A 27,448-nucleotide genomic window follows, 5' to 3' on the forward strand; every position below is an offset into this window, starting at 1 on the left:
TATTATAGATGTACGTTGAACCCTCTTGTTTGTAATGATAAGGTTGAAAAGCTGATTGCATGCAATCTCTGTTCAGTTTGAGCGCCAAATTTAAGAGTGATCAAGAATAGAGTGTGTGTAATTGTCTTCTGAAAGGTATAACAGAAAGTGGTTTTAAATCAAATAGGCCAAGATTGAGAAGCTATATGTATACACATAATATATCTGCTTATCTATCGAATACATGTATACGTGATCTGAATTAAACAAAATCTGTCTAGCTTTAAATTGATAATTTTTGTTTATCATTAAACATGGATAACGTCGAAGACAGAGAAACTCCAAGTGAACCATTTTTAAAGCAAAGCCAGATACGAGGTAAATTTATGGAACGACATTATTAAGTACTGTTATTCATGAAAGGAAAACCATGCATAAATAGTAATTATATCAAGGCAAACAAATCGTTTTAATATTTTTGTAGTTGTGCATTTCCATGTTATAGTATTATTTAAGAATTGAATGCTTCTTTTTGTAACTTCATTGGGATGTAAAAGCGTTGACCGAAGTACATTTTGTATGAAGCGCGGAAGCACTTCATACTAAAAATGTGCGCACGGTCAACACTTTTACAACCCTATGAAGTTACAAAAAGAAGCATTCAATACTTATAATTACATTTTTTTTAGCAATGATCAAGAAAACACGAATTTTATTATTGTTTTTTTTAATTCACGTGTGCACTTTATTGTGTGACCACGTGTTATCATGAATGAAAAGTTTTATTGAGCAATCCAATGCTTACGGAATAACACGCGATGTGCAGTTAGCCAATCAGAATAAAGTATCATAATGAAACATACATCTAATGTAATTATATAGAAAACAAATCGTTTTTATGGATGTTTTATACTACCCGTTATAATATAGATTGTCAGCGGCAGAAGTTATCAAAATAAAAACAACACTTTCTAAATTGCCTGCGTCCGAAGCGTTTTTGTGGATTAACCTACACCAGGAAAGCTCTAAAAACCAAGGGTGTATAAGAACCGAAACAGTTAAAGAGCTATAGACCCAAAAAGACTAAAAACAGACAATTTTAGAAAGGATTATTATAAAACATGTCAGTACCGATGTACTGACTAATACACAAGATAATTGATAAACATAATGTTTTTGAAATAAACCAAATGGCCAATTGCTCTTGAAATTGTGTCATACACATGTTAAAAATATGAAATTGGATTAAAATTTAGTAGAGTGTTTGTTGATTAAATGTTTTAAACATGATTCTCATAAATTATTAAAACAAAGGCTCCCTATATAATACAAATGTAATTCGGATTATTATCCTGGATTTGTAAAATATTAAAACTTTACCAAAATCTATTGGCATTGCAGTTTGTGTGACATGTATCTTCCAGCGTTTTATGATACGAGCACGTCAATCTATTTTTATTTTCTGTTTAAAACATTTCCGGTATCCTCGGGTTTTGTCAAAATGATACACACATTCACAAATGTGAAAGCAGACATTTCATTGCTTGGAGGAATTATTATAAAACACAAAAAAGAACGTAGTGCTCGAAGCTACATGAAAGAGAATCATGATTACAACATGTAGATATAAACGGGATAGCACATCCTAATGTTGTTTACAGAGTCCGGAAATTTAAATACGATCAGGGTTAACTAATCGATCATCCCTAAAATACACTTACTATAAAAGAATACCGATTCAACACTGTAATACTATCTTTAAATACTGTTTCATTGGTAAAAATATTGATTTTTTCATCAGTTAATTGACACCTAACTAATATTATTGTTTTAAACATATACATACATGTATGCACTGTTCTACAATCTGTCGATATCTGTATTTTATCATTGCATAAGGTCATGATTTTCCCTTAGATACATTTCTTATTAGTTGTTTCTGGCTTTGATTTATCTGTCAGTAACTGTGAGTACTTTCAGATCTGCACTAAGTGTCTCTTTTTCGTAGAGGTATATAAATACTCTGCCACGTTCGGTCTGTGTTTTCCCCCTTTTTCAACATACGGGAATGCCTTTCCCAAGACAAGAATATGAAAGTTATTTTCCATCCGCATTCGTTAAATGTTTAAATTTTTTGATGAATCTATTTGATAAAGGACTTCAGGTTTTGAATTTGCCTTTCAGTTCGATTTTTTTTTGTGACTTGTTTGTTTTTTGCTTTATATCGATCTAGTGAGCTTAGCTTTTCATCTGATTTTAAAAGTTTGTTCATATTTTTAACTGTTACAACACTGTCCGATATTAAGGGAAATTCAATGTTTGGGTGCCCGCTAATATGCTTAACTCCGCCACATTCTTAATGTGCCTGTCCCAAGATCTATTTTCTTATTTTGCTTTTACTTTGATAAAGTTTGACGAGAGACACACAATTAATAACACGTATTTGCCTTTCGGGGGAATGGTTATACACCGTGTAAGTTCACTTGATGTACATGTATTATTTGTTTATGCATGTTAAATTATGTATTCAATCTTGAAAATGTTAACATTATTTTGCACCTTTATAACTTTCCCGAACATGTGTTTAAGTGTATGCATCATTCTAGCGGATTGCAATGAGTTCTTCCAAAGGTAAGTTAAGCAAATGAGAACTGTAATTAACATGAATTAAAACGAAGTTTAATAGGTGCTTGACAGGTTAAGGATACATGTGTTCAGCCATTTATTTCATTAGGTAAAAGTAAAAGTTACATGCTAGTAGTAATCGGTTAAAACACCATTGCATGTTAATCTATCAAGGCAGATCGATGCTTTAGATTGAATATTTCGATTTTTATTCCTGATAATTTTTATCATTAAGTTTATAATAACTGTGATAATATTTTGAAAATATGTTACCGAAACTAAATTTAGTTTTTTTAAGCAAGCAACTCCTGATCAAAATACATAGGAGCGGCCTGTATAATGTTCCGATTGCAATTTTTATTTCTAGAGAACTCTTTCTCGTAATGCTCCACCTACGGTAGTAGAGGGATATTATATTTTCTGGTCTGTGCCTCCGTCCTTCCGTTCGTTCGTCGTACCGTCCCTCTTCAGTTTAAAGTTTTTAGTCAAGGGAGTTTTTGATAAAGTTGAAGTACAATCAACTTGACACTTAGTACAAATGTGTCTCATGATATGATCTTTCTAATATTAATGCCAAATTAAAATTTGGACCCCAATTTCACAGTCCACTGAACATGGTGAATGATAGTGCGAGTGGGGCATCTATGTACTATGGACACATTTTTTTCTCTTAATTTAATGTCCATTAGCAGAGCAATCATAAGTTTTTATATTTTTCATTACACGCTGAGACTTTTATAAATGTAACACGGGACAGTATATATTTTGACTTAATCCCTAGAAAGCAAGATCAGTCAATTTACTTTGGACTTTTTGTGCGTGTATTTTTTTCTTAAAACATGTAATCTAACCGATAGATATAACCAAGAAAGGGAATAAAAATAGTTTGATATAAACAAAATTAGTGTATATTCACATGCAGCCATTTGTTAAAACGTAGACAAGAAGTTTTTCGATCGGTAGTTCTCTCTGTCTACTCATGCTTTCTCCACCAATACAAACTAATTATACATAGAAAAATGAATATATAACGTCACGAAATAACAATTTGTTAAACAATTACTTTCATTTCCGTTTCAGATGTTCCATGTTGTTGTTCACAGCGCTGGATTTTGGCGTATACTAGTTTTGTTGGTTTCTTCTTTGTGTATTCATTACGTGTGAATATTAGTGTGGCTATTGTGTGTATGGTTAAGACACCAAATATTACAACAGCCAATACATTTGACAATTCGTCATCTAGTATATGTACCGGTACTGCTTCGTCAAGACAAGTCTTCAATGAGGTACATGTATTATATTTGAAACTTTAAAAAAAAAAATTGAAATAACACTTTATACATGTTAATGTTAGACATCTGAATCGCTTTTCTGGAACATTACAAATGCCTTTGCCGATAGGAGAAACTTTACGTATATGACCAGTATCTTAGAATAAAACGCTTTCAAATTTATTCTATTAAAATCGAAAGACATTAATTTTTTTTATATGGTTTTCTAACAAACCGGTTTTGAGGATGTTCGCTCTGGTGTCATAATATCCAGCAATTTAAAAAACTGCTTTACATGATTGATAGCATATGAATAAAGAAACTTAAAAAGAATAGGCAAAATGGAAGGTCTGTGTCCTTTTTTTTTTTTTTAAAGTAAAAAGGTATAATAATTCACAATTTGCGGGTAATGATTCTCTCTAGAATTGTCATACATTGTACATTATTATTACCTTCTTTCAAAAACTGAAAAATGTAAAAATCTTATATATACGTAAACAAAATATGAATAGAAAGGTAGGGGTAAGATGGTCTATATATATATTTTTAACTATATACATATGGGTAAATGCATGTCTAGAGGATTCCGAAAAGGTCAAATCCAAGAAAACCGAACAACCTCAACTCATAATATACATGTAGTACATTTATGACACACTTTCCTAAACTATTTCAATCCATCATGCAATATATATATGCCTACTGTATATTTATGTATTGCAAGTAGTGAGACTGTAATAAAATATTGAATCTGAATCTGCAATATGTAAATTTGTAGAAATTTTGTATCCTAATTATAGCACGCCGAATTTGATTGGAACAAGGAAGTGACGTCATCAATATTGGCATCTTTTTTCTATGGTTACATCATAACCCAGATTCCAGGAGGTTGGTTGTCAGACAGATTTGGCGGCAGATATGTGTTTGGGGTTGCCATGGCAATTTCTTCCATCAGTACGTTGCTGATACCCGTATGTGCCAGGAATTCAGTAGTTTCTGTTTATGTATTACGTGTTATTCTGGGATTAGCTACAGTAAGTTTATAAATGTAAATTATATATCAGCTGTATTGACTAAAACTGGTCATCGTTTGGACTGCACAAATCAAAGTTTTAAAATGATTGTCGTCAGACCTCACTATGACTTTCAGAGGATGCTCAGCAAGTGGTTCCTTTAAACTTGGTTTGTCCATATGCCTGCGGACGTTTTTTGTCATGTTTTGATTCTACATAACCTACATATAATATTATTCTGTTATATGTTCTATCTTACAAAGGTTTCAAATACGATCTGGTCATATTATGACAAATGTTTAGTTTGGGTGCAATATACAATTCGTTTTTTGTTTGTTTAGTCAAGGTTAAAACAATTATTTATGAAACACCTTAGCTCCAAGCTGGGATCACTCCAGGAACATTTTCCATTTTCTAACCGAGTTTCTTTTGCCTGTTTGTTTTTTCAAAATCTTTTATTTCAGTGAATTTTTTAACGTGGTCATCCTTTTCATCAAGACATTTCAAGTGCACCTTAAAAATTCTAAATTATACTTCATAAGCAAGCTAAAATCAGTGGGTCCCGTCATTTCAAAATAAATACTATGGTTAGCAAGTATACAACGATGCCAACATTTCTTTGAAAAGTGTCAACATACATTTTTGTTTCCTGACAATTAATTTTTAAGAACAAAATTCAATTGAATTCTTAAACAAAACCCCCGAGAATAAAAGGGAATAAATCAAGCCTTTAGAAACATACCAAAGGGATATTTAAACTCGAAAACAAACTGACAATGGAACTAAAAATCTGCATAATGATTTTGAATGCAAACATTTAAATATTTCAATATACAAACTTTATATATATATATGCCGACTCTAAATAAAATTTACTAACTTAAATAGCTATATTCAGATCTATTCAGTTATCTGACATGCGATTTCTCATTATTGCGATACTCATCCAGTCGCATTATTCGCATTGGTAATAACTTCGCATTCATTTCTGAATTGACAGTGATGTGGTCGAATCAGTAATATTTACGAAGCCATCTGATTATATGGCTTTGTACAATAAAATTGAGAATGGAAATGGGAAATGTGTCAAAGAGACAACAACCCGACCATATAACAGACAACAGCAGAAGGTCACCAATAGGTCTTCAATGCAGCGAAAAATACCCGCACCCGGAGGTGTCCTTCAGCTGGCCACTAAATAAATATATATTATACTATTTCAGTGATAATGAACGCCATACTAAACTCCAAATTATACACAAGAAACTAAGTTAAAAATGATACAAGACTAATAATTAAAGGCCAGAGGCTCCGGACTTTGACAGGCGCAAAAATGCGGCGGAGTTAAACATGTTTATGAGATCTCAACCCTCCGCCTACACCTCTAGCCAATGTAGAAAAGTAAATGCATAACAATACGCACATTAAAATTCAGTTTAGGTAAAGTCCGAGTCTGATGTCAGAAGATGTACCAAAAGAAACTAAACCAAGTGACAATTAAAAACCAATTGTTCAGAGAACAATTGAAGGTCTTTCCACTAGTAAAGATCTATTTTGATATTGAAATATGAAAAATCAGTTTAAAATGTTAGTTCCTATGGCTTTATGATGTATTAATATCAATTTAAAGCAAGGTCAAAATCTAGAACGTCCTATTAACCTATGACCTTGACCTCAATTTCAAGGTCACAAACCAAGGATCTTAAATCAAAAGACTCTAGGTCTTTAATATGTTTGGTTAAAGAGTAATAATACTTTACGGGTAAACCTAAAAATAAGATGGGCAAAAACTCCCATTTATTGTCTGCGCACCCTTTCACCCAAAATATACAAGTAAGGACATGTCGCAACTAACAATTTATGAAAAATTATTTGTCGATATGTCATACAGTATTTGAAAATCATTGAAAATAAGCAAAAATCAAAATTTAGAACATGACCTTGACCTTTGACCTTGACCTCATTTTCATTTTTTGGACCAAGGACCTCAAATCTGAAGACCCTAGGTCTCTATCAATCATGGTTTACCAGTTAAAAATGCATAATACTTATATCATTTACATAAGGGGAAATAACTTTCATATGGAGTCCCTGGAAAGCTTCGGTCCAAATGATTTGCCTAATCCTGAAGATGTAACGAGCAATTTGGTAAAATAAATTTGTCGTAATCTTTTACGGTTGCGAAGGAGTAGTGGCCACAAGAAAAACAGTGTTTGGGGAGATAACCATTACAACGTAAAGTATTTTGTTACGCGGTTGAAAATTTTTAAAGCGTATAAACTATACGATATCATATTCCAAATATCTAAGCAACATCTTTTGAAACATCAACAATACGCAAGAAAAAATTTAGGCGGAAGAAAAAAAAAAAAAAAAATAATCAGAACAAAAGCAATAGGTCTTTCCACGGAAAGGTGGAAAGACCTAATAATACATAATAACAACAGACTACTAGCATGCCAGCTTCAGACCTCAATTACACTGATTGAAAGATTATGTCTTCATCATATGAATAACAGGCAGAATCCCTCCCGTTAAGGGTTTAGTATCATATTCAAATGGAGAGCTCTTAATTGGAAGAATATTCAGAGGCCATAATGTTTTCTAAATGAAAACTGCAATTTTTATTTCTGTTCTTCAATTTATAGCTCTTTTTGTCAAATAACAAAATAACATTGAAATATTTGCAAATAAGAGCTGATTATGATTTTGTGTAATATTATATTTGTGACAGGGTGTATCATTTCCGTGTGTGCAGTCGATGTGGGGACGCTGGGCTCCTCCCCTAGAACGCAGCAAACTAATCAGTGTATCTTTTCTAGGTAACGTACTGTAATTTTGATAAAAGCCTTCATCCGGTAAAGGTGTCAAGTTATCTTCATTTCGACTTTATTTAATATAAGGAAAAAAAACTGCTCATTGTCAAAGAATTATTTTAAATGTACAGAAGAATCATATCAATAATAATCTAGATTTTAACTGAATTCATAAAATAGGTAATAAGAACGACGCTTTATCTGATATCAATTTATTAATAGAAATGTAAAAATAGAAAATTGTCTTTATTTGTGGTCGCTAGTACGCCCATTTAAAAAAAAATGGTGTGTCTAGTGCAGAAATTATATTTTTTTCAATAAATTGTTTAACCTTCTGTTTTGCTTTTTAAGGTACAATGTTCGGGAATGTAGCCACATTTGGATCATCGGGGTATTTATGTGAATATGGTTTTGACAACGGATGGGGATCTATATTCTATATAACGGGTAAATCAAAAAAATACGCTTTCACTGGATGAGAACATTTCTGTTTGTCAAAATTACTTATTTTGTTATAGTGTTTTAATACAAAGGAGAGATCTATTGATTGTTTTCTAACATGAGGTACTGTGAATTTATATTGGTTATACTGTCCGATTTCTTAAAACCGTATGCTTGCAGACAAAACTTTTCGAATCTGAAATTTCGAAATCAATATTTCGACATTCGTTCGCATTATTAAACTTCACATATTAAGTTGGTATTCAGTGTGTAGAATGATCATTCATAGTTTTCTTGTGATTATGAATATCAATTATTATTTGATATAAAATAAGGAGATGGGTATGATTACCAATCAGACAACTATCTACCAAAGTTCAAATTAAGTGAATGGAAGCAATTATAGGCAATTGTGCGACCTTTAACGACGAGAAAAAAAAAACCATACCGTATTGTAGGCTATAAAAGGGCCCGACATGAAAAAAAAGAAAAACAATTTACGAAAAACAAATATTACAGACATAAATCCCCTTGCTTTCTTTCTTTTCTGCTATGATTTAAAAGAGTAAATAATATATGTTATATGAGTTCCTGTGTTTTTCCTGCAGGCGGTCTTTCTGCTATTTGGGTAGTTATATGGTTCGTGGTGGTACGTGACACACCGTCGGAACATCCTTGGATCAGTGAGGTCGAGAGAGATTATATTAACAATGCCATAGAATATGACACGTCAAAAAGGGTGAAGTTGTTTTTCTTTTTTCTAACAAAGTTTTTCATAACATTGGAGTTTAATAATGACAAAACAGTGAAATAACAATAATACCGAACTCCAAGGAGTAATAAAACGGAAAGTCCAGGTCTACTAAAGGCTAAATAAATAGCCCATTCACATCAAACGAATGAAAAAAAACCCTGCATATTCCTCATTTGGTACAGGCATTTCCTTAATTAGAAAATAGAAGATTAAATCTGGTTTAATAGTTAGGTAAACCTCTTACTTATATGAACATCGCATAACAGGCAATCCTTGTGTTGCCCTCAATTGGGGAAATCATTTAGGTATTGAGTTATTTTTTTTTATTTCAAAGAACCTAATGTGATATAAATACGTCGTGTTATATTAGACTCAAAACAAATTAGTGAAAAGTAAAATCACAAAAATACTAAACTCCGAGGATAAATCAATAGCGCAAACACATCAAACGAACGAATAACAACCGTCATATTCCAGACTTGGTACAGGCATTTTCTTATGTAGAAAATGGTGGATTGAACCTGGTGTTGTAGCTAGCTAAACCTCTTACTTTTATGACAAATTCCATTATATTGACAACGTTGCGTGAACAAAACAAACATACACATTAGGTAAAAATGTCACAAAAATAGGGATACAGCAGTCAACATTGTGTTATAATCTTAATCACTATAAAAGCAAACATATGTAATATTAAATAAATAAAAAAAGTATAACATACTACCCGTTTTAAAAAGGATACATATAATCAATGTAAACGGTTCAGCGGTTACGCCTCTATTAAACAATGAAAGCCAATTCGTCAGGTTGGGGACTTTTATAACTTTATATATATACTAATGTACTCCACTTTTTGTCTTTATAGAGTTAGGTCATCAAGTGTGATTCATAAATGTAAAGTACCAAATATCGATAAAAACGACACAATTAGTAGTGGTAAAAGAAAAGTGCTATTTGTTCGGAGCACTTTCCTGAGGTTACCTTCATTTATAGGAATTATCTAACCAAAATCGTTGATATATAAATACATTATATTTTATATTGAATTATATGACCATAACAGGACATAAAAGGAAACAAAACAATTTAGAGCCAGTTTTGACTGAGTTTTTTAAAATCTTTTTGTATTTACATAGATACAATGTACATAAACATACCATTTTAGGTAAAACATATTGATAAGTGTACGTTTTGATAAGTTATAAAAATATAGAAATAATACACGAGTGTCAACGGTTTCAAACTGATCCACAAAAGTATGTATAGCTTATACATGTTATATAAAAATTAAACATGGCAGGCGAATTATTTGTTTGTAAGAAGACATGTTATTTCTAGACAGGCAAGGTACCATGGTTAGAAATGGCAAAATCACCAGCACTTCTTGCCTGTACCACTGCTCATATATGTAATAACTGGACAAACTACACATTGTTAACAAGTTTGCCGGCATTTTTGAAGGCAGTCCACAAGTTTAATATAAAAAGTGTGAGTATTTATGTTTTAAACTGCATTTGGATAAAACCCTTCTGGCAATTTTCATTGTGAAAGGACAAAGCCTCTTTTATAAGCACAGCACTATATATTCAAGCTGATGGTCTTGATGTTGACTTGAAGATAGAAAATCTGATCTCATGATAACATCTATATAACCATTTAAAAAAAAAATATTCAAACATTCAAAATTGAAAAACTGTATTTGTCAAAGCGACAACAATCTGACTTAAAAAAACCAGATATCAACAAAATCTGGCACCCGGAGGTCAGCTTCAACCAAGCGTTGTCATTAAACGAAATATACGTATTCAAAACTTTCGAGTTTTGCCGTGATAGATTTGTATCAAACTTGAAAGAAGTCTGATCAAAACATATTGATGGTATTGTTCATTTAGATCTTGGCCAAATCTAGCATTGTCTCTGTGACAAAAATAAAATGGAAAATGGGAATAGGGAATGAAGAGCAGAACACCACCGAAATCCACCAATGGAACCAACTAAGGTCTATAGGTCATACCATCAACTTTTTTATTTGTATGCTTTATAAATAACGATTGAAATCCTTTTCCAATGTTTTTCTTCTCGTTCAAAAAGAGAAAATTGCTTTACACAACAAGGACAAGGCGTATACAGCAAACGCTTATCTACCCGTATCATTATTTCAGAATGGTTTACTTAGTGCTTTACCATACATTTGCCAGGCTGTATCAGGATTTAGTTCAGGACAGATAGCTGATATTTTACGCAGTAAAGGTGTTTTATCAACTACTGCAACACGACGACTACTTCAGATCATTGGTAAATTGATAATAAGCAGATTAGAATGACGTTTGGGTAACTAAAGGATGCTTTGATCGGTTCTTAAAGTTTTGTTAAAATTGCTGACAAGGTGTGACACATTAATTTTTAAATTGAACAAATATCTTCTTCATTTAGCATAGCTCAGATTTGTAAAACAAAGTCCGGCTTACATGTTAATTCTCGTTTAAATACTGACAACATGACCGATGCGAAAGAGTTTGTAAAAAATTCTCATCGGAGTTCATGCCGTTTATGTTGATTATTCCACATTGTTTTAAGACCAAAACGCTATCAAAACAATGAAACACATATTAGTGGGGTGACATAATTACAAACAAATGTACTTTTTAAGACGACTTTTAATTACCAAGTTGGGTGTATTTGATGGGATTTGTGTTGCTCAGTCTTCAGTTTTCAATGAAATGTTTAAATACTGTTGTTTGTGTTGTTTGTGTTTTTTCTGTCCTTTCCTTTTTTTCATGGCGTTGTCAGTTTCTATCTGACTTACTAGTATGAGCTGAAATGTCCAATTGGTATCTTTCTCCTCTCTTTGAAATTTAGAAGAATATTAATTATATTGTTTGAAATTTGCAATTTTTCCAAATATGATCCTCATGTTATTCAAATGACAAAACATACTTACTTTAATGAATTTAAGCAATTATCCTTTCAATAAGTCCATCTGTAATTATGACATTATTGTCCAGTATGTTCGTCCTATGATGATATGCACTACACGGGTCTATTCAAACAATAGATGCATTTATTATTACACGTTTTTATCGAATAAAATCCGTAAACTTTGAAATCAACATTTATTTTTAAAATATTATGATTTAATAATACTGCACACCATGAAAACATATCATTGTAAAATATTTTATTGCTATGCAATTTACTTGCATCAATAGTCTGAATGGCACGGACTTTTATTACTCAGATCATGAAACATAAATTCTGATTGAGTTAAGTTCCAATATATTTTTTTTAACAACACAAGTCAGGCACATTTGTTGATAATTAAAGCAAGCTCTTTTTTTTGAAGCGACTCAGATTTTGACATAGTCGCCTTTGCTGTGTTTTTCCTATTGTAAGGTGTTCTAATATAACATATCAGAACACATTGTTCAGCTGGGCTACCATAATGATATGAAATTTATCTGTTGGTAATATGTACTTTTTTTCTTACACTTAGCTTTTTCGGGATCTGGTATATTCTTGGTCGCTACTGGATTTACTTCATGTGAGCACAGATCCCTTGCTATAGCATTTTTATCACTAGCTGTCGGAATAAACGGATTTTGTAGAGCTGGTTATGTTGTAAACCACGTTGATTTTGGGCCAAAGTAAGTTATACATATAGACAGTTACAATGTTAAAATGATCCAAAAAATGGTTGAGGAATAATAGATCTAGTCCGCAGTTAAGTGTTATATACTTGATTTGTATATGATTTTTGAAAGCGTAGAATAACAGGGGTGCTCCTGATGGTTTTTGTAAATAAAATATTCATCTATACATAAAATTGAGAATGGAAATTGAGAATGGGACAACAACCCGACCATAGAGCAGACAACAGCCGAAGGCCACCAATGGGTCTTCAATGTAGCACCGGAGGTGTCCTTCAGTTAGCCCATAAACAAATATGTACACTAGTTCAGTGATAATGAACGTCATTCTAAACTCTGAATTATACAAAAGAAACTAAAATTAAAAATCATACAAGACTAACAAAGGCCAGAGACTCCTGACTTGGGACAGGCGCAAAATTGCGGCGGGGTTAAACATGTTAATTAGTATGGCGTTCATTATCACTGGACTAGTATATATTTGTTTAGGGGCCAGCTGAAGGACGCCTCCGGGTGCGGGAATTTCTCGCTACATTGAAGACCTGTTGGTGACCCTCTGCTGTTGTTTTTTATTTGGTCGGGTTGTTGTCTCTTTGACACATTCCCCATTTCCATTCTCAATTTTATTTACATGTATCCACTGTATCATACTTTGTTAGCATGCCTTCTCTATCTCTCTGTTCCACCGCATGTCAAGGTAGTCACACACAAATATATGTAGAGCAGTAAAGCTCAATTTTAAAAACGATTTTGACTTTTTTAGTCCCCCAAGGAAATCAGATATGTAGTCGAATACAATTTAGATACTCTAAACTTTCCATTCAAGTATATTGATAACAAAAGCTCATGTTTTTGCTGACTGTTTATAACGTCTTCACACTTAACCCATATACAATTGTTTTAAGTCTGGGAAACGTAAAATATATATAAAGTTGTAATTGGTGTTAAAGTTGGATTCAGTGGCTATGAGTAGTCCTCAATCGTTTTGTGGCTTATTATTTTGTACGTTGTTATTGTGTCGTTAACGTGGAATGTGTCAAAGAGACGACAACCAGTTCAAAAAGCAGAAAACAACACAAGGCCACCAATGGGTCTTCAACGACGCGGAAAAAATCCACAATACCAGCTGGCCTCTAAACAACAATGTTTAATAGTTTAGCGAAATGGAGTTAACACTAAACTGTGTTCAAATGGTTTAAGTCTTATTTTGTGCTGTTGCACAAGAAATCAAGAGCACTATTAAGATATAGTGTATGCTGCACTCTTTTGACGAAAATTAAATGAAACAATGTGCGTACTGTTAACTGTTGTTTGTTCCAAGTGTGAACCACATATTCCAACAACAAAGTATGTCATTCATTATTTTGCACTCTTTTCATTGTCAGATATGCAGGAGTTTTATATGGAATCACCAATTCATTCGCCACTATTCCTGGGATGTTGGCACCAATAGTAGCTGGCAAGCTTACACCAAATGTATGTTATCTAAAGGAATAACATTTCTTTTTATGTAAATGCTAAAAAAACTGGAGTGTTCCATCAGTGTAACAAATTGATAGAGTTAAAATCGAACAATTTACATTTCTTAAAGAAGCGAGACAGGAATATTACTAATATTAAGAAAACGATCCAATAGTTATAAATATGGTGAAAAGATATCTATTTAAGAGTCGTTGTAATGCTTTCAAAAATGAAAATTAATGTAATATTAAATATTATTATAAAATAATTCATAACGTATGTAACTATTTTTCCCTGACATATGATGTGTGGTACGAGCCGGCCAAAACACAAAATGTTTTTGTTTATAGTAAATCAGTGAGACGTTGAACAGCTGTAGATCATAATTAGCAATTAATATTTTCAAAATATTTAGTCGCACTTAGCTTTCAATTCTAGTTAATTCATTCTTAAAGGTGCTGAAAAGCGGACCATACTGTCAAATATTATATCCGGAAATCAAATTAAGAAACCAAATTCTTCTTTATTTCGTACATATAGTTTTTCTTAATTTATTTAGAAATGTGTCTCTAAAATTTTCTTTTGATGGAGTATTCATTCAACCGTGAATCTTTCGCTTCAAATTCGAAAACGGCCTAGTCTTAAGATGATTTTATTTTACCTGATATATATTTAACAGTACTTTTATCACTTAGATGGTACATAAATATTTTCAGGATACACAGGAAGAATGGAGAAATGTATTCTATGTGTGTGCTGCCTTCAATGTTTTAGGAATATTGGTTTATGGCTGTTTCAGTAGAGGGGAAATCCAGGAATGGGCTAAAGATGAAGAGGAAATTGTGATAGAAAAACAAAATGATAATATGCAAACTAAATTGTGATCAAATATAAATATAAAAAATATAACCTAAAAGTGTTACAGAATTTGTTCTTTCTTATATGTTTGTTTGTGTTCTACGCCTCGTATGATAATGATAACTCTTCAACAAATCATGTTTTACATCAAGAACAAAACAATATAATTTTGATAAATAAAATCCTTTCATCCACAAACTCTCTAATGAACATCAGTTACAGACAGAAGGTAACTTGAATGCCAATAAATGTTAAAATACATTGAAAAATATGAAAAATAGTAAATCTCCAGAGATGAATGGATTTACAACTGAATTTTATATGAGTTTATTACAACGTTTTTTAATTATAGCTTACAAAATGGAACTTTATCTATTGGTCAGAAACAATCATATTATCAAGTAATAACCTACATCCGACAAAAGGTCAAATTAAAATTTCAATTGAAAAATAGAGACCAATCACTTAATTAATTGTTGATACAAAACAATGCATCAGCAGCTAAAGCAAATAGAATAAAACATTTATTTCTATATAATCAGTGAAACTTAGCAATATTTCTTAAAGGGGAGGTATATTGGAGAATGTCCTATGTTTATTTTTGACATTTTGAAAAGGGCAGGAGAAGATAATCTTTTACTTTTATTAAACTTTGAGAAAGCATTTGATACTCTTGAATGGTCAATAATGACTTGACTTTGTCGTATGGGAGTTTTGGTCTTGTTTTTTTGTTAAATGGGTCAATACCTCATATTCAGAATCTCAGAGCTGTATTGTAAGCAATGGACATTGTTCTCAATTTTTTATATTGGCCTTGGTGTTAGACAATAAGATCCTTTATCTCCATATATCTTTGTATTATCTTTAGAACTTATGAGTGCTGCACTTAAAAAACAACCCAGAGATTAAGGGTAAAAAAACTATGAATATCTGCTAAACCAGTATGCAGATGACTCGAGTCTTTTATATGATGAGCATGAGTAATTTGTAGAAAAGTGCTTATATAAATATGGATAGGTTCAAATACTCATTTGAGTGACAATCTAATAACTAAAGAATTTTTATCTGCAATTTTTTCAGGAAAATTTGAACTTTTGTAAATTAAATTTGATCCGTTCATTGAAAATAAAACGATTGTTAATTTTGAAGAAATAAAACAATCTAAAACATTGTTACATACACGAGCGAATCGTACAAGTTGAGATATATAAACACCGTAAGATGGTGACAAGGGAACGTCACCATCTAAAAACGGATAATTAACGATAGGAAATAAAAAATCATCCCTTTTATCATAAATTGTAGTATTCAGCTTTCCATTAGTGATATAGATATCAAGATCGAGAAAAGGGCAGTGGTCATTGTTAGTATTAGCTTTATTTAAAGTAAGTTCAACAGGATAAATTTCATTAATATACATACTGAAGTCGTCATTATTGAGAGCCAAAATATCATCCAAATATCTAAAAGTATTATTAAATTTGTTTATCAGATGTTGTTTCGATGGGTCTTTGCTTATTTTTGTCATAAATTGTAACTCATAACAATACAAAAACAGGTCGCAATAAGTGGTGCACAGTTAGTCCCCATTGGAATTCCGATAATCTGACGATATACGGAATCCCCAAAGCGAACAAAAATGTTATCTAGTAAAAATTCAAGGGCATATATAGTATCAAAGCATGTCCAATTAACATAGTTTTTTTGTTTATTGCTACTAAAAAATGACCTAAAAGAGTTTGAACATATATATTCACATTCTGATTTTTTGAATGCCCATTTAATTAGGTGTGTGAATTTTTTCTTAATGAGAATGTGAGGCAATGTGGTATACAGGGTAGAAAAATCAAAACTTTGAACAGATTCAAAATCACCAATATAAGCATGCAATTTATCAAGTACTTCCAACGAGTTCTTGACACTCCAAAAGTAATTTATTCCACTATTTTCGAAGGCCTTATTTGAACAATTTATTATCAGGTTTTTAATTGTACCAAGTGTGCTGGTAAGAAGAATAGACAATTTAGTAGTTGAACAATGGCTTGAAGACGAAATAAATCTATATTTGTAAGGGGTTTTGTGTAGCTTCGGAAGCCAATACATAGTTGGGACTTTCATTGTATTTGGCTCTGCTTGTAAAGCGGTGCCTAAAAGTTTATGTTTGTTACAGATTTCGTTTTCTGAAAATGGAGTAAGTTGGAATGTTGGTGAATTGGTGATTTCCTTTTTCAGAACCTCAATGTAAAATTTACGTCAAACAATAATAATATTATTAGCAGCTTTATCTGCCGGGACAAAAACAAATTCCTTGGCTAGTTCTTTTAGTTTATGTTTGATACGAGAAATAGGTTTATTGTTGTTATTGTTTATAGTAAAATGTTCTTTAAAATGTTGAATACGTATATCAACTATCTTCATTACTGAATTAAAAAAAGAGTCCAAAGATTTTTTGTCAGCTTTTTCCCGTTTTATCCATTTCATACAGTAAGTATGGAGTGAGTCGTGGATGATATTACGACACTCATTCCAATTAATAATTGACGGGGGACGATATTTAGGTCCTTTACTGAGGAATGATTTTTAACTGTCGGTCTTAAACGATGTTAAGATCTCCTGTTATAACATGGGAAATGGGTCCATAAATATATTCGGAATTACTGCAATTACATGAAGTAGGTGTATTTTCACTGATATTAACATCTTTACACAATTGACTATAATTAAACACAAATTTCCGGGTAGATTTCTTGTAAATATAACAAATAAGAGGTAGCTCAGTATTGTCAAAATATCCAGGAATTTGTTCTTTAACAGAATGGTCGTTAAATATACCGGCAATATTTACAAAATCAAAGCCTTTATTGACATACTTAATTTTAATAAAATGTTTTTTATGATCTTCAGGGCGATCAATTTTGGGAAATAATTTAGAATAACAATATGCCATAATAATTTGAACAATTTCATACTTAGGACTGCTATATGAAATTGTGTTGCAATCCTCCAAAAATTTTATTTAACTTATTAACCGGTAACGAACAGAGTTTTGTTAACAGATAATGTCTGCCGTTGTTTTTTGAAATAGAAATTAGGTCCGAAATATTGGTATGATTGGCCCGAAATTTTCTTTGATTGCGATTTGTTCTACGACCGTGAGAACGTTTTTTACGAACAGTTTTAGAAACTATATCCAAAATGTTAACGGAATTGGTTCTAGATATATTACCAATTCCCATGATATTATCATTTAGACCGAGAGGGTAAACTGTCTGTAAATTTTTAATCCAATTTAATTCAATTATTTTCCGTGATCGTACAAACTTTGAATGCGATTCACCAGGCTGCTTATTTACTACTTCTAAAGGTTGAACTGCTAAATATTTAAAAGGATGGTTGTGCTTCTTAAGGTGTTGGTAAATGATACTTTTGAATTTATTGGGTCTTTTAAAACGATACAGATGTTCTTGAGTGCGTTTAGATAAATATCGTCCAGTTTCTCCTACGTACTGAATACCACACCCCGGTTTGTCTTACAAGTCATATTGGCGTTCACATGAAATTTTTTGCCATCTTTAAATGATTTTGTTTTACCCGTTTCTAAATATTTTGTATCTTGACCGCAAACACTGCATCTTGAATCTCCGCAAGACTTTATTTCAAAGTCACTAACCTTCGGTTCAAACCGAGCTCTTAGGTTGTCTTCGGCTGTAGATTAAGTTTCCTTCCGGTATCAATTTTTTCATAGTTTCACTTTCGTGTAGAATCGGGAGGTTTGATTTAATTGTATTGAAAACGTTTGGTAAATACGGGTCATGTGTACTTACAAACGGTATTTTCTTTAAGTTGTCATCGGTGTCTTTCACTTTCGGGGTTCGTAATTCTTTAAGTGTCAATAGTCTAGATTATCGAATTCTAATGAAGAGTCCCAATGGAAGGATGAAATCGATAGAATGGAACTGTTAACTTTTTACTTATTTTATTATTTTATTTAATGAATATATATATAGACAATAACTGTTTATTGTTTTTAAATATCAGCTGTATTTGTACGTATGTACGAGGCTCAGAAACAGCTGTAATGCGAGCTTTAGCTTTGTCTTTATCCTGCAAAAAATTCTGTATATTATTTGTGCTTTAAAAGACACAAAAAACTCACATTTTGTTACATTAGTTTTTGATTGAAAATCTCTTGAGGACCGCGTCGTAATATTAAAATCACAGTTAGCTGAGGACGGGTTCGCAAAATCAAATCTCAAATGGTCAACAATAATACATCGCTAAAGGTGAATAATTATCTATTTTAACTTAACGACTAATTTCAACAGTAAAACACATAACAAAACATTGTACAATTGGAAACAGAAGTGTACGAGTTGTCCTACGCTATTAAATTTTGAACTGAACTTGACATTCACCTAACATGCATGCATGCCGAAATTGACATGTTTGACTTTGTTACATATGTACACATTCAAGTTTTGAAATCGATGATTGTCGTCGTAAAAAATACTGCTGTTCATGTTTGTCTGTTATCAGAAAATTTGTTTTATTCTTATTGCTCTAAAGAAGTGTTTGAAAACAAACGGAAAGTATAAAAGTAATCGTAAGTTTGCATAAGGTCAAACAATACTTCATTCGAATGCGCCTGCAATACACATTCTGATGTCACGTAGGTTCATACAACACTTGTCAACAGCAATACACAAACGTAGTCCGGCAGTAAGCTGGAGCTTAAATGTGATATCTGTATATGAGATCAACCCCAGTTTTTGTTGGGGTTCGTGTTGTTTAATCTTTAGTTTTCTATGTTGTGTCATTTGTACTATTGTTTGACTGTTTGTTATTTTCATTTTTTAGCCTGGCTATGTCAGTTTATTTTCGATATATGAGTTTAACTGTCCCTCTGGTATCTTTCGCCCCTCTCTTATACAGCATAGCGATATCTTTAGGGATATATATGTATAGTAAGACACCCGATTGCAGGATAAATAGATATACTTGATTTTGTTATATTGTATTAGAATTGCCTCCTCTTGACTTTGTAATTTTATCCAACATGTCCTGTATAGCCTTTTATGTTAATGTTAATAAGTTACGCATCATAGTATTGACAGAGATACAAAGTGGTAAGAAAAGAAAGCATATGCCATCATTACATTTTTCGACGTATTCATGTTATAAATTTCAGAGTGATAATTAGTAGATCTTGTATATAATTACCATATATATTCATAAAATGAACGTACCTAACATTTTAGCTTTAGACTGCTTTTAAAAAGTTTAATATTAATATTTACATTATAAACTATCTATGTATCTCAGTGTTTGACGTTTTGTTTTTTGAAGAAAATGAAAACCAAAAATCTGGGCATATATTTGCCAGCTAATACAATATTTCACGGCTTGTATTTCCTATCATGATTTTCTATCATGATTTCCTTGATGGAGGGTTGTTCCTCACAAGGAAGGTATTAAACAAAGAGTTCCAAGTGGTAAAGTTGAAATAAATCCTTTTTAAATTTTACGGACGCAACCAAGAGTTAGTTTACCATTTAAGGAATACCTGTTTCACAGATGAAGATGAATATGTTCTAATTGTCGAAGCTACAATCCCGTCTCCTTTTCCGTCCTTTACCTTAATTAGACTTATCATAGGTTTTGGGAGTTCACCAACAGTTTATGGTGGAATTCGTGTTGCTTCGTTTTTGGTTTTCTATGCTGTGTTTTGTGTACTGATCGGTTGACCTTAATATTCTGAAAATTTCTGACATCTACTCTATGATTCAATCTATTTGACGATTTGAATATAATATGATCTCATAACATTGAAAAGATAAATGCATAAATTCTTTCAATGGTTATATTTTATGGTAAATGCGTTTACCATAAGTTAAAATATTTCTTTCAGACTTAAAAATGTGTATTATTTTACGTTTGCAACGATATATTTAATCATTTGTTTCTTATCATATTGAATGTTTTATAACAAAATGCTTTTATAATTTAAAACGATATTTTGACACTTGAGTAGTTTTTGTTAAATGTACATTTAAATTCTTACATATACAATGCAAAGAAGAATTTTAAAACATGAATGACATATATGGTGTCGGCGTATTTGCCTTTTGAACCGGATGTTCTATATTTATACCTGTGTAATGATCCGGATGTTTCAGATTGATATTCCGATTAGAACCAGTTTTCCCAAAACGAGGGTATTGTAGCCTTTGCAATACATTCATTCTTGCTTGAGAAGATAGACACATTCGAAAAAAAGGTATGTACAACCTTTATATTTGATTGACCGTAACATTTATTTTACTAAAAGATAACAATTCCGTAATTTTGTAAAACTGCTATATTTTGGGGCCAAAAAGGGGTCTTACTGAACCTACTCCTTTGATATCTAGCACAAACATACTTAAATTTTAGTTTTTACTTAATTAATTGAACCGCATGATCAAAGTTTGGTGTGTCTGACTGTAATCTCTATAGTCATCGAATTCACGAATCAATAATTTAAAGTGCTTTATCTGAGAACAACTGTTCTTGGTATTGTATTTAGAAGAAGCAAATATACCTCAAAACCTCGACTTCGCGATATATACCACGTTTTGCCTGGACCTGAAATTAAAAATGGCTGTTTCCTAAGCATATTCAAACAAAAAAAAACCCATTAAGTTGATATAATCCTTCCGACCAGCAATGTATTTTTTAAGATCTAGATCTCTGTACTGTGATGACCAGACAGCGACGGGAAGCCTACCACCAAAATTTGATTTGAACATTGAAAAAATACCATCACTAATGGGGAAAAAGTGTTGAAATGTGTCATTAAGTAATGTGTTTATCGTATCTTAGGTAGTCAGATATAGTGAAATATATAAGTATAAAAGGTCTGAATTGTTTCATGGACAGTGTTTAAGGGCTTCGTATTATGTATGTAGGAGAGACAGGAAGAGGGGTACAAAACAGTCAATTTATTGCATTTAAGCTTTATAAAAGGTAATGTAAACCATCAACTTTTTATAAAACTAACTGATTATATCTTGCAGTCGAATTACAGTTAACATTTAGGTTATTGATATTACAACCAATCTTTTCTATCAAGTTTTAGTATGTTTTAAACATCATACTATCATGCAATAGTGAAGCAGTGGAGTGTTAACTAAAGTTTATGTGCAAATAGGGATTTAAATAAAGAATTTAACTTCTCATAACAATAACCTTTTGTTCAAAATATCTGTACATCTCTAAAATATTTAAATGGTTATAGTTAACAATAGACATTTGAAATAAATGTGTCATTTTTATAAATTGCTTAGTTACACTGGTTGTCGTAATCAAATTATAACTATTCAAAATAATTATATTAAAAAAATATTATGAATGAGAACGTTTTTCAATAGAAACGCCACCTCATACCAATACAAATAACTGCAAGCATCTTGAAACCAATAAATACCATTATGCACGAATCAGACGATAACAAGCAAAAATACTTCTTATTTAAAATGTCTTAATACCATGTATTAATATGGTCGTTTGGCTTAGATTTATGACATCGTATGCATTGAACTTGTATCACAATATAGACAATAACATGCTGATTTACAGTTTAATGAGACAGCACGGTTTTAAATAACAAAACTTACCAATCTCTTTACCTCTAATTTGACATCAGGTCTAACATGGACGACTTTCACCTTTCCATTAAATATACTGTTACCAGTGTTAATTTTTTATTGTTTAAAAGAACTAACGGGTTTTCATATGTTTTCCCGAAAATTTAGTGTGAGAATGTTTATACTTTGAAGTTCGTTACTATCCCCCATATTTTTTGTTTCCTAAATTGAAAGCAAACGTGGTCACAGGCATTTAAAAGTATTAAAACTACTCCGACTCACAATCTGTATCCTGTTCTAACAGGCACTTGTCTCAGAATTCCCTCCCCTATATACCTTTATATAACGCAAGGTACTTAACTAAATTTTTTGAAAAATGTCAACCAGTCCCGAATTTCCGTTATTTTTTTATTTCTCGGTTGTCAAACCTACTTAAACTTATTATGCCGTAAATCTAAATTGATTTATCTACACAATGGTATATGCCACGACTACCATTGTTGTCAGGATCATTAGTAGCAGGCCTCGGAAGTCGGTCAACGTGATTGTTTTTTCATACCGCTTCAGACTTGGCAACACCGAGTCTCCAGTGATTGATTTATTATAAAAGTTAATAAGAAAAAAAAAACTGTCAGCTTCCCTCTGAATATGAATTATTATCTTTATTGTAAATTCAGTAAAGATCATGTGATACAAACCTAAATAAGTGTTATGAAACACACGTGTACACAACGTTAGACATGTAGACACTAATGTTGAGTTATAAGTTGACCAAAATTTCCCACATTTATTTTTAGCCAGACGATTGACCAATGAGAAACCGGTATAAAATTACCTGCGGACTCTGTGTTGCCAAGTCTGGAGCGGTATGCCAAAAAAAAAAAAAAAATCACTTTGTCCGACTTCTGAGGCCTGCTCCTAATGATCCCGACAACAATGGTAGTCGTGTCATATACCATTGTGTAGATAAATCAATTTAGATTTACGGCATAATAAGTTTAAGTAGGTTTGACAACCGAGAAATCGAAAAATAATGGAAATTCGGGACTGGGTGACATTTTTCAAAAAATGTAGTTAAGTACCTTGTGTTATATAAAGGTATATAGAAAAAAAAACCTGAGACAAGTGCCTGTGCCAGTTCTGCCTCAATGCATAGTATAACCATAAGCCACAAAAAGGTATACAAATTTGTTCCGAAAACCAAGAAATAATATGAGTTCTATATATGTTTGCTATGATATTGATTGAAAACTAATTTTGATACATAGATTTGAGCTGTAAGTTTTACGATTTTTGCAGTTGAAAGGTCGGTCATTTAAAAACGTATCAACCGTATCGTATACGTTGACGTATCCGCATCTGCAGATCTATCAAAAAATATTATGTGATCCCGAGCTTAAGAACACTTTTCGTTTGAAACAATCAAACATTCACTTTCAAAATTTGCAATAGTGGTGTTTAGTAAAAATAATAATAAGGGGGTCAATAAACTACTTTTACATGCCCTTAAAAAGGAGCCAATGTAGGGCAGGGACACGAATATCGTACACAATCCTTTAATAATCTAGTTAAAAAATATTTCAAGATCTTACATGAATAAACACACACAAAAAATCAAAATTTTTTAATGTACTATTTATATACATGTAAGGAACTTTGAATATTGTTCATTTGCGATGTTATCATAAGAGGTAATAAAAACACGACTTGTCTTCCGATATCATATTAATACATGTACATTTAATAAAACAGTACTGAGTATCACTCTACTTGTCAAATAACCTTCTACGTGAGGACCAGTTATCACACAAATAAACGATTTTACCGTATTCACTCCTATCATGTCTGTAAACTATCCGGAATATAGTTAAAAGTCGGATTACATGTTCCACAAAAACACGATATTTCTTAATTGTATTGTTATTTGTTTGCATTAGAAATTAATCAGTTGCTCATTTGAAATTATTGAAAGTACATAAGATTAAAGCTCGAGATCACATACTGTTTTTCGGTATGTCTGCAGATGCGGATACGTCAACGTAAACGATACGGTTGATACGTCTTTAAATGACCGACCTCTAATGATTATGATGAGTTGGCTAAGGTTTTTGTTTTTGTTTTTTTGTAGCTGTTTACAAATATCACAGCAGAGCTCATTCCAAATAGTATACAAAACCTTAAAGTGATAAAAGAACAAGTTTTATTAATATAAATTAAATGTACGATTTGTTGAGCTCTAAATCACGAAGAAAATAATTAGTGTTTGTCCATATAAATCTAAAACTAGTGCTTAATATTCAATTTTAGGGAAGAAACATGACAGTATATGAAGTCACAACCCAATTAATGTCGAAATGTGACTTCATGCATCTAAAATAAAAACTACAATATAATAGTCAATAACGTGTTTGCGCTACTGATCGCTCGTCAGTAAAAAGGTAATACCAGTCAGCCTTTCTCGTATAGTACATTTGTATATTGTAAACTCAAGAACCTTTTCTAAATATTTGTTTGTTAATATTTAAAATTCATACTCTTTATGTATGATACCATAACTTCAAAACCTGTAAAAATGGTTACTAAAATTTGATTGCAAATATTTGTTCAAAAGACCCATGTCGGTGAAGGCAGACTTTTTTCTTTAATAAATGTGCATGAACAATCTGTAGTAAAAAACTAAAAACAACACGTTTAATAATGTCTTGCGTCCGAAGCGCTTTTCTTGATTTATCTTCATCAGGATCACTCATAGCCAAGTAAATGTTGTGGCTCTGTTGTTTTAGTCCCTTTATTTAACCAGCAGGATTGGTCAAACTATCAAATAAATAAGGTAAAAGATAAGGATGATCATTAATAATGAACATCGAATTAGACACATAACTTCAAAAATGTTTATGTCTCAGAAGGTCGTATTGACAAATTTCACCAGTCGACTTCTAATGTGAATTGTTGCTCTTAATGCATTAGTTTGATTGAATGCTATCCTTTTCCCATCAAGACGACTATACAATAAGTATTACACAAGATAATTACATTAGATGTATGTTTCATTATAATACGTTATTATGATTAGCTACACTGCAATCTCGCATTTTTTCTTAATCAACTTCATTACACATTAAAATTTAACATTCATAATGTCACGAGGTCCCACAATAAAGTGCAAAGGTAAATTAAATAAAAACTTGACAAAAATCGTGTTTTCATGATCCTAGCTTCCGCGCTTCATACAAAATGTACTTCGGTCAACGCTTTTACACCCCAAAATCATGATATTCAAATCAAATAACGACAGAAACAGTGAACTAACTTTTTGAGGGTGTTATTACAATAGATAAAAAATAATTTGTCAATTTCATATGTTTTTACTGTAATTTTTACCGAAAAAAATTAATATATAGTTATCAGTTTCGGGACAGTTAAGCGACCTAGGGCAATCTTGTGACAACACATCTGTTTCCATGAGATAACGTAAGAAGCATCTACAATTTTCTGAAAAATTGATTTATTAGGATCTCATGCCAACATAAATTATATTTCCCCACCTTAGTAGCAATATACCAACTTCACCTGCATATGGGATATGCATTTCCCAACTCATTTGATATTCAAGAGCTTGCAGCTCCTACTCAGACTTTGTAAAACGTCATCAGTATCGGAACAGAAAATTGATGAACCGGGGTTATGTCAAAGAACGTCTCGTCATTTTTCTAAAAAAGTTTATCAAATGGTACCAAGACCTTGTTGATAAATATTCTGTATCAACTTTCCAAATAATACAGGATGGTCTTGATGTATAGATTCTGTGTACTGACGTTGTTTATCATCTTAACAAAGTGTTATACTGTTATATCATTTGTCTTTGTTCTATTATTAATATTACTTTAACTGTTGGATTGTTTTCTGTGATATCCATTAAACGTGGCTTTTGTTTGAAAATTTGAAAATAGACCCATGCCAACATAGGCTGAATTAGTTTCTGATTTTTTGTTTGATGTTCTATGTAAAAGTAATTAGCATTTCATAGTGTCACCAATGATTTATAATACCACAAAACAGATACAATATAAAATGATGCCTTCGTCATGTTCCATGCATGAAATGTGATCCTTTTACTTGAAAATGTCTATTTTGCGGAACCTTACACGTACATTTTTACATTTGTTTGAAAATAGATCTAAATTCAGTCCAAACGATGCTTTAAATTTCTAAAAAATTATCAATTGTTCGTTTTGTTTGAAAGTTTCTTAAATCATCACTTGGATTTAATCCCTTTTACGATTTTAACTATATTTACACGCTTTGTTGAACACATTTCATTTCATGCTGGACTTAGATATGTGCAATCTTATGAAAACTGGCAGATAAGCAGAAACAATTTAAGGATAAAATATAAACATCTTGTTACATATATGTAGACTAATGTACTGAATCTGATGAGATATTTCGATTGACACAAGTTAAAATATTTCTTTAATGTTTATTACTGTACGTTTTTAATAAGTCATTTAATTATTATTTTCTTATCATGTCAAACAGTAATATAACGAAAGCATATAAAGATCTAATACGATATGTTGTCAATTGAGTTTTATTTGTTAAATATATCTTTTAATCATTACGCATGGATGTACAATGAAAAGAAGAATTCAAAGATGAATAAGTATGTCGTTTGTTTACTGCATATTTGCCTTTTCGACCGGATGTTCTATATTTATTCATGTATAATCATGTTTAATCATCCAGCTGTTCAAGAATGATACCCTACTGAAGTTACTGTAGCTATTGCAAACGGTATCATACAAGCCATGTTTACATGATAAAATATATATATTCGACAGAAAGGTATGTTCACCCTTAATATTTGATTGAACGATAATTTTATTTATATTTGGTAGTTGCTATTTGAATATAATTCAATTCAATATTAACGGAAATTCCATATATACCAATATTAT

General features: G+C 31.7%; 2 protein-coding genes across 3 annotated transcripts in view; both read left to right on the plus strand.

Annotated features, from left to right (window-relative positions):
- The first annotated feature begins 275 nt into the window (after window positions 1-275).
- Window positions 276-14,911, plus strand: LOC139501084 (sialin-like). Of its 2 annotated transcripts, none has more exons than XM_071290060.1 (11): window positions 276-357; window positions 3,685-3,890; window positions 4,676-4,909; window positions 7,623-7,710; window positions 8,056-8,151; window positions 8,754-8,884; window positions 10,238-10,387; window positions 11,062-11,194; window positions 12,393-12,543; window positions 13,932-14,022; window positions 14,724-14,911. In XM_071290060.1, the coding sequence occupies exons 1-11, from the start codon at window positions 294-296 to the stop codon at window positions 14,889-14,891; spliced, it is 1,512 nt and encodes a 503-aa protein (XP_071146161.1). In that variant the 5' UTR covers window positions 276-293; the 3' UTR covers window positions 14,892-14,911. The 2 variants fall into 2 exon arrangements, with proteins under 2 accessions (XP_071146161.1, XP_071146162.1); XM_071290061.1 differs by lacking the exon at window positions 276-357 and adding an exon at window positions 2,503-2,610.
- Window positions 14,912-20,992: 6,081 nt separating this feature from the next.
- LOC139500631 (ankyrin repeat domain-containing protein 17-like) overlaps window positions 20,993-27,448 on the plus strand; it is a 46,700-nt gene continuing 40,244 nt past the window's right edge. The window contains exon 1 of the mRNA XM_071289387.1: window positions 20,993-21,142. The gene's annotated coding sequence lies outside the window, so the exon portion shown is untranslated. The remainder of the gene's footprint in view (window positions 21,143-27,448) is intronic.

This window comes from Mytilus edulis, chromosome 13 (genome assembly GCF_963676685.1).
Source record: "Mytilus edulis chromosome 13, xbMytEdul2.2, whole genome shotgun sequence".
Classification (NCBI taxonomy): Eukaryota; Metazoa; Mollusca; class Bivalvia; order Mytilida; family Mytilidae; genus Mytilus; species Mytilus edulis.